This window comes from Gavialis gangeticus, unplaced genomic scaffold, assembly GCF_001723915.1.
Source record: "Gavialis gangeticus isolate Ggan-Ray unplaced genomic scaffold, GavGan_comp1, whole genome shotgun sequence".
Taxonomy (NCBI): domain Eukaryota; kingdom Metazoa; phylum Chordata; order Crocodylia; family Gavialidae; genus Gavialis; species Gavialis gangeticus.
Genome location: NW_017729032.1, coordinates 136,985,199 through 136,994,241, shown reverse-complemented (window position 1 = coordinate 136,994,241; position 9,043 = coordinate 136,985,199). Strand labels below are relative to the sequence as shown.

Here is a 9,043-nt window from a genome sequence, read left to right as displayed (position 1 = left end):
TTTTTTGGGGTTTTTTTTTTTTTTTTTTTTACGAATGCAATGGAACTGAGCTGAAAAATCAGCAATTTCTGCAGATTCAACTGTGGTTGTTTGGGTGGCAAAGTATTTGAATTGTCATACATTATATATTGACTTCAAATGAAGTAATGTAAATTGAAGAACAATTTCAAAGTAGTAAAGTGTAACAGGTCTGGAGTTCCAGGGGTGGCCATGACACCTCCTGGTGGCTCCATAACTGTGCCCACTAAGACCCTAGGGCACCTTCCCACCTTTCCTGCCATGTCTTGATAGAAACATAGTGATAAATAGGAAGGCTGCTCACAGGCCTTTGCATGACCCCAGTTCCACTGAACTCCTGCTAGGGTTTCCTGATACCCTGCTGGTCTCCTGGCTTCTCACTGGGCCTCGCTAGTCCTCAGACCCCTCGCTGGGACTCACTCTGTAGTCAACTGTACCTGGGAGGGCACCCAAAGTCTTAACAGATAATTGCATGGCTCCAAATCTTTCTATACACTATGCCCCATGCCTCGCAGGTATACAATAACACTGTTCCCTCTGTTGGGGCTTCGGCCTCCTTGGCCCCTTTACTATAGCTAGGCCTTCTAGCCTAGGACTAGTGTATCAGACCTGGCTTTGAGGCCCTAGTTCTCGTTTGTCCCTTCCATTCACTGGGCCCCATGCCCCTGTTTGCCAGGCCCTAGGGCCTTGTGTGGCTGAACCCCTTTCTGGCACCAGGACCCTGGCCCCTGTCTCTATGCCTTGCACTAAACCCACTCTGGGCTCAATATTCATTAGAGCCTTGAGCCTTGTGTGCCCTAGGGCACTAATGGGATCTTCCCATTAGTAACTGCTCCCCTACAGTCCCAACCCAAACCACTGATGTAGACACAACATAAATACAAGCTCCCGGGTTATAACATAAATAATAACAGTTGAAGCAGGCCTTTGCCCCTTTAAGAGGGCAAACCTTCCTTCACCCCTTGTGCTGGTGTACCTCCCAGCATGGGCTCCTTTTGAGCTTCCAAAGCCACAGTGTTGATGCAGGCAGCAGAGCATTCTATCTAGCATCCATGGGTTGCTGGGGCTCCTGGGCAGGAGGTCCAAACCCTGTGGCTGGCAGAGCTAGACTGGCTTTCCAGCCCAAACCCCAGGTGTATATGTACCCAGGGCCCTGCCTACTTCTGGTCAGCTGACTGCCTGCAAGTATCTGCTAGTTGCCCAATATCCTGTTGCCCCAACAACCTGTAGCTACTGTGCTCTGCCTATCCTGTAGACCCCCCCGGGTAGGCTGCTTTTATCTTAAAGTAACAGGGAGCCCCAGGCTTTCTGTTACATAAGGTTACTCATTCACTCTCATTTACTACTTACAGTGACTTGAGAACTTCTACCTGAACTAATATAGCAATGCTTTTACTGGGGTTTTCATTAAGTTTTCCCAGTCTTCATGATACCCTATCAATCTTTGCTACAAATGGGAGAGAGATTAATAAAATCTGGAGTAGCCAATCAAGAATTTCCCTCCTGTGCCAGCTCTGTGCATATGATCTACTCTCCTGTAGCAAGAAAGATCACTCCTTATTTTTTAAAGAAAAAAAACACTGTTATTTCTCTTCGGGCTGGCTGATGCCTGTATGGCACAGCTTTGGGTCATGGGCCACATGAAGAAATCACCATGTTCAGAAGGCTTTCTGAAAGATCTTTATCCCTCAAGCAGATACAAAGCAGAGAGTAATTCTGTGGACTGGGAATGCTGACTGTTAGAGGGTGCAAGGTTTATAGTCACCCAAATCAAGGCTATTTGGCTGGTAAGGGCTGAGGATGATATGATTGCAACAATATTTTTGGACAGACTGCTGTTGCTGTGTGTTGACCTTTACACTTTAAAAAAAGGCCTTGTAATTGTGTAGGCCTTTTCACAGGAGAATGAAAAAGAAAAGAGCAAGATCTTTGTCCCTTTCCTGTTTGCGTACTTGTGTGGGGCCAAGTATAGATGATTGCTTTTCAAGGTTAGATTAAGGCTGAACGTGATGGTTAAGTTCCTGTCCCACTGAAGTCAATGGCAGAATTCCTATTTACCTTACCGATGCCAGGATTTTACCTTGTTTTGAATTGTCAAAAACAAAACAAAACAAAACAAAACAAAATGAACCAACAAACAAATAGACAAAATCCCTCTGGCTATCTTATACATGTTAATAAAGCACGCCCCTTACTTTCTGATAAAATATTTCGAAAACTGTAATATTGATTAATCAGACTTTCCTGTCAAGTAAATTCTTTTCAACTCTAACATATTTTCCCATTGGACTTCACTTGGCAGTTACTGTAAGACTTTTACATTCTCAAATAAAATCATGGCTTATGACTCTGTTTTCTTTAAAAAGAAGATGAAAGATATCAAGACTACAGAAGAAAATACTATTTCTATCCAATAAGTGAACGAAAAAAACAGTTACCTGGAGTGTGGAAAGAAGTAACTTTTGGAGTGGAATGCACTTGGAAACTTTTCAAAAAGGGAACTGTGTCAGCCAGGGGACATACGTACAGCCCCTGTGGCATTCCCCAACTAGAATATTTCAAAACATTGCAGCCTCCTCTAGCACTTGCTAGAAAGAGCAAGAAAAAGCCCTGATAACCAGGATTACTGGTTTTCTCTGATAAAAAAATACAACCCAATTTTTGGTTTTAAAAAAGTAACCCAAAATCCACATTTTTCTGTGATTAAAATGAAACACCACTTAGTGTTTCCAGTTAATCTTGGAAAAATGTGGATTTTGGGTTACTTTTTTAAAACCAAAAGCTAGGGATTTTTTAAAATCAGAGAAAACCAGGATCCCTGGTGATAACTGAGGCGCTACTCCTGCCTTTCTCGCTTCCAGACAGCAAGGGTGCATACAGGTGAAAGGTAGAGGACAGTGGAGAGCACTGGACTGGAGAGGTAAGCAGAAGGGAGGGGAGCCAGTGGGGGCTTCACAATACAGGGATCCTATTTCCCCAGTCCTAAGTTCCCTGCACCTCTCCTTTTCCCTTCTCATCAAAGTAGAGAGGGGATTGAATCTGGAGGGCCTAGCTCCAGTGGCAACTCCAGGAGATAACAGCAAGAGGTAAGCCTAGTTTTGGCTCCTGCAGTGGGGTAGGTGAGATGCAGGGGTCCCATTGGATAGGTGGCAGCACCCTCGGACTCCTAAGTGGGACCTAGCGGTTGGACAGCTGGCAGGCTCTCCACCTGTGAATAAGTAATAAAAAGTGAAGCACTCAAACACGGTACTTAATTTCAAAATGTACTCTTTTGGAGCACTCACTTCAAGACTTCTGGTGCATTTCAAAGGGCATGTATGTACCTTTGTACAGCTGGCCCTTTGAGACATTTCAGTTGTTGTTTCCATCTACACTTTTGGACTACTGTCAGACCTTCACTTAAGGATATGACGGGATCTGATCAGCAGTTCCAATGATCATGCCTCCTGCCATGCCACATGAGTACGGCAGGACATTTGATTTTGAGACTGGGGATTAGATCCCTATCATGCCTTACTTGCCAGTGCAGACAGAGCCTAGGATGTGTCTCCCTGCACCCGCAAGTTGAAAGTAGGTGTCCACAATCAGTTGATAGTCACCTAGGGCAGGGGACTGAACAAGGGTCTGGAACTGTCACCAGTGTGATCCCCCAGCCCCAGCCGACAATCAGCTAATTGTCCAAGCCCAGCTGGGGACTAGAGAGAGACTCTTTGATCCCAGGATCCCTGGGCACCAGAGATGTCAGAAAACCATCTGTACAGCCCAGCTACAGATGGTTTTGAAATATCTGGGGAACACTGATCCTGAGATTGGGGAGATGCTCCCTGAACGGGCTCACTACCCCCCCCCCCCCATCTGCCTCTGGGGGTAGGTGGGGGCAAAAGGCTCAGGGTCTAGTTTTGCCCCCAGTCCAGTTAGGTAAGGCACAACTGTGTCCTGAACCCTGGAGTGTCGGGGTCTGTCATAGGGCATCCCCAACTGACCACACATTCACTTTAAGGTATGTTAAACACAGGCCACAGAGTTGTTAAACACTGCATGTGGAATAACTTTGTGGCCCATTTACTTAATTAGCCTACCTTAAATTTACTTGAATATGTGACTAGGATACTATTTAAGGATGATTAACAGGTTAATCATGTTTTAAATGTATTCTGTATCAAGGGCCTTGGATTCTTAGCATTTGAATTAAGTATCTGAAATGCAAAATGTTGCAGGTTGCATAAAAATACTAAAGAAAAAAAATGAAGAAAATTAATTCCTTCCAGTTCTATTTCATCACTTTTGTTTTATTTAATGGATTTCAGAGTTACTCTCAGGTTGGGTAATACTTTGCATGTAGTGAAATTAATCAACAATTTCAAAGTAATCAAGGTGCAAAATTTACTCTCTTGTACCTTTACTTATTTTTAGTGAATTCAGAAGTTGTTATGAAGGTACTATTTTTGGTATAACAGAACAGAACATCTTGAGGAATACTGGGTTCTTATTTCCCTGAGGTTAAGGAGTCAAAGTTCCTGCTTGAAGATTAGGTCCTCATAACCTGCCATTTTAAATGTTATAAACTTTGAATTGTAATATTAAATACCATCACAATGAAAGTTTCCCAGTGACAAAACTGAAAAGAAAAAAATTGACTTAATACAAATAGAATAAACTTAAGGCAAGCCATATTTTTAAATCAACTCACAAATGTGAATAGGGAATAATGTCAATAAGCATATTGTAAGCATTCTTACTCATTCAGCAGATTATATTAGACCATCTGTGAAATATTCACCTGACTAGTGTGGGTCTCTCTATGCCTTTGAATTGATGAACTTGCTGTATTGCTGGCTGACAGTCTTGAATATTCATTTTCCTCTGGTAAACCTAAAAGAGAATAATATTAATTTATAATCTGAAATGTATATGGTACAGTACATTAAAGAGTGCCCGATACCTTTTACTAAATAAGGAAAACATTATAAATTTGGTTATATATTGCTATCCTCAAAACTTATTGAAATTTTCCCAAAGATATTATTGCTATTACTCTTCAACTATAAATAGCTGCATAGGCATAGCAACCACTTACCAGGAAGAACAAAGACAGAGGAAGAATTTGACATATACTATATATTTACTTTGCACCAGTCTGGGATTCCTCCTTTAGCAGAGGTATCCCTACTTCCTCTTTCAGAATGACTCCCAATACTTTTTTTGCCATGGAAGTATTTCCACAGGTATAGAGAAAAAGGCCATGATTTTGCCCTAAATAACTTTCTAAATCACACAGGATGTCCATTGTTGATTGAGGAAATGTACCTTGATCTCATGAGTCTGGTGTTCTTTGTACAACTTACACTATTTTTGCACTGTATATATTGTTCAAAAAGTCTTTAGAAAAATAATAAAAGGTTCAAAGCTTAATCTGAAAAAAGGAACCTGTATTGCACTGAGAGGTTTGTCTATGAAACTGGTATGGGAGCAGGCGCTAATAAATACTGCAGACTAACAAACTTCTCCTTGCTAGCAGTGATTGCAAGGGGTGATTTTGTGAAAGAGCAACAGCTATTTTATATTTGGATATTCATTTTTGTGATAACATATCTGGATAATAAAAAAAAATAGAACTAATTGTTTGTCTGGTTTGATCTCAAGGTAATTTTATACCGGTAGGTCTTCACTGATTTAAATGACTCCTAATTAGGAGTGAGCCATTTTTTTTCAATTTTTTTGTCCTTGATCCAAAACAATTCAATGATTTGGGGCAGTATTGTCTGATGGCAGAAAATTTGGCACTGAGACACCACTACCAGAATCAGTGAAGAGGAAGGAGGGCTCTCTGTGGCAGAGCACCTTCGGGCTTAAGGGCTTAGAGCAGGCAGCAGTGCAGCCAGCAGGTGCAGACCAGCCCTGATTATGTGGTCACATGACTGCAGGAGGGCACTGTGATAGGAGGAAGGGGCTGAGCAGCCTCCATTTTAACTCAGGTCCTCAGGGGAGACAGCAGTTTTCTGGCTACAGCTGTAGGAAGAACATCTCCCAGCTGGACCTGCTGCTCACAACATCTTGGAGGTAAGGGCAGGAGCTATGGGGATAGCAGGAGGCTCTTGGTCCTGGGGAATGACCAAAAGCTACACCCTGCTGGGGTAGGATGGTCTGGTGGGTCCACCTGTGGTGGGGTGGTCCCCAGGAAATGCCAAGCCAGTTGCATTCCCAGTGAAAGGTAAGGGGCGCCTTAAAGCCCCAGCCTCCATTACTTGATGGTTTAGATAGGGACAGTGATAGGGACAACCACAGGGGCCAGGTATGTCTACAGACACCTGAGCCCAATGGGGCATAAGACCCCAGAGGCCTCAGAGCGAGGGCAGAGAGAGAGCAATCTCAGTAAGGGGGCAGAAGTATGTGGGAAGGCCTGAACAGAGTAGGGTGCATGATGGTGGCCTGAAGGGCTGTGCATGATGGGGTGTAGAGAAGGGTCTACTCAGGTTGGCCTGGCTGCACCAGGGGTGTGCTGAGTAGGGTTGCCGGGGCAGCCTGAATACAGCATGTGGGCCAACTGCCACAAGAGTGCTGACATAAGAGAGTGTCCCGGAGCAGCTGCATAGAATAGGATCTGTGTGAGGGCAGCCTGAAGGGCTATGTGTGGACTGGCCAAAGTATGAGTAGGAAAGCCTGAAGGGCTGTGTAGAGTAGGGCCCAAGGGGGACCTAAAAGGGCTGTGCGGAGTAGGGTGGGTTGAGAGTGGCCCAGTGAGGGGCAGTATGAATGAGACCCAGAGTGGGCAGTGTGTTTGAGGCCTGTAAAGGGCAGAGTGCTATAGGACCAGCAAGGGGCAGAGTTTGGCCCAGCCATGGGCTGGAGCTATTATCAGTTTATGATGCCATCTGCAAGGCATGGGACATGGTACAGGGGAGGTCAGAACCGTGTATAATGGTCTTGGCATCGGGGCACGTAATGTGCAGCCTCCTGCATTTTACACCAGTTATTTATTCAAGTCGTGGTAGGGGAGATAGGGTAGCCCACCCCTAGACAGGTGGGCAGGCAGAAGGTGAGACTTGTCTTGAGATGGCCTCCTGTCACACTCTCCATATAGCTTAGTGATTTACAGGGATCTGGGTTTTCCATTTTCCAAGGGAAAATGGAGAAAAATGTAAATTTCTCTGTTTTACCGTAGAAAAATGTGGATTCCTCATTTTAGCAGAGAAACATGCAGATTTTGCACTTTTGCAAAAAACTCTCTGCCGGCTGGCAGAGTTCCAGCCTGCAAGGGGCTGGGGGAGTGGGAGGAAGGCAGTCAGGCAGGGGCCACCATGTGCAGGTGTATTCACATGGCTGCCAGGCAACCTGGAGAGCAGCTTCTGCAGATAATTCTGGTGTGTGTGTCTGTGTGTGTGGGGGGGGGGGTTGGCACCCATCAGGAGAGAGGGAGGGAGTTGAGCAGGGCTGGGGCTCCAGCTGCTGTTCAGCTGGGCAGTGAATGAGGCTTGGGGCTGAAACTTGCAGCTGCAGGGCCATGGTGGAGAGTGAGATAGGGCTGCAGGTGTATCGTCCAGGGTGCGGAAGGTGGGGTCAGCTTTCCACAGCTGCACGCAGTCATGGAGGGGGGGAAGAGGACCTGTGCCCCCCCTCTCCCAATTTGTGCATGAAGAGGAGGCAGGCTGTGGGCTTGGGCTCCCCACCCTGCTGCCCTCCCCCAGGACGTCTATATTCCAGGAGGTGGGACCCAGTGCAGCAGGACAGAACCGGGCTGGCCAAGGAAGCTCCTTATTCATAGATTCATCGATTGTAAGACTTGAAGGGACCTCAGAAGATCATCGGGTCCAGACCCCTGCACCAGGCAGGAAAAATGATAGGTGGGATCAGCTGATCCCAGCAAGTTAACTATCCATTCTCCTCTTGAAGATTTCCAGGGTAGGTGATTGTATCACCTCTGAAGGGAGCTTATTCCACAGTCTGGACACCCGAACTATGAAGAAGTTTTTCCTAATGTTGAGCCCAAAACAGTCTTCCCAGATTTTGCGGCCATTACTACTGGTTTTCCCCAAGTGCACCCTGGTGAACAGTTGTTCACCGAGCCCTTGATGTACACCCCTGATGTAGCAGTAAGCCACTATCAAGTCTCTTCTCAGCCTTCTCTTTTTCAGGCTGAAGAGTGTCAAGTCCCACAGCCTTTCCTCATATGGCTTGCCATGCAAGTCTTTGATCATGCAGGTTGCCTTTCTCTGGACTCTCTCAAGCTTTACCATGTACTTGGTGAAGTGAGGCGCCCAGTACTGAATGCAGTACTCCAACTGGTCTCACCAATCCTGAGTAGAGTGGAAGAATTACTTCCCTAGTTTTGCTTAAGATGCATTGATTGATGCATGCCAGAATATTATTTGCCCTGCTGGCAACAGAGTCGTGCTCCCAGCTCATATTCATGCTTTGGTCTATTATTACTCCCAGGTCTCTTTCATTCATAGTACTGGTCAGGTTGCCATTATCAAGCCTGTAGTTATGCAGGGGATTGTTTGTCCCCAGGTGAAGCACTCCATGCCACTGCATGCCCTACACCGTCCTGGTGAGGCATCACCTGTACATGCAGCTGTAGTGGGGTCAACTGCACAGGGTTGTGCCTTTTGCTGCTCTGGGGTGGGCCGGGGGCATGTCACCAGGGCAGTGTAGGGCAGCCCTGCTCTGCCTTGCTGCACTGGGTCCTACCCACTGTGCTGCGAAGACCCTGGGGGAGGGCGGCAGGGCAGGGTTCCCAAGCACATAGCGGACAATCAGCACTCACTCCCAACCCTACACACTGATTAGGAGGGCATGGGTCCCCCCAGACCTCCTGGGAGTGTGCACAGCAGCAGGGAGCCTGACTCACCCTGCCTGAGCCCAGAGCAGGCCACCCACACCACCCTGACACAGGGTCTACTCTGGCCACGCTGCCTACTGGGGAGGGGGAGCCAGGCTCTGTGCTCTGCTATGCTGCACCAGGAGGGCTGGGAAGGCAGGGCACCAGCAGGGCCGAGGGGCTGTGGGTGGGGAGTGAGAGGCACCA

General features: G+C 46.4%; 1 protein-coding gene across 1 annotated transcript in view; it reads right to left on the bottom strand.

Moving 5' to 3' along the window:
* The window catches only part of MYO16 (myosin XVI), a 581,111-nt gene that overhangs the window by 22,229 nt on the left and 549,839 nt on the right, over positions 1–9,043 (bottom strand). Inside the window, exon 33 of the mRNA XM_019525343.1 lies at positions 4,799–4,890. Coding sequence (XP_019380888.1) covers positions 4,799–4,890 — 92 coding nt within the window. The remainder of the gene's footprint in view (positions 1–4,798; positions 4,891–9,043) is intronic.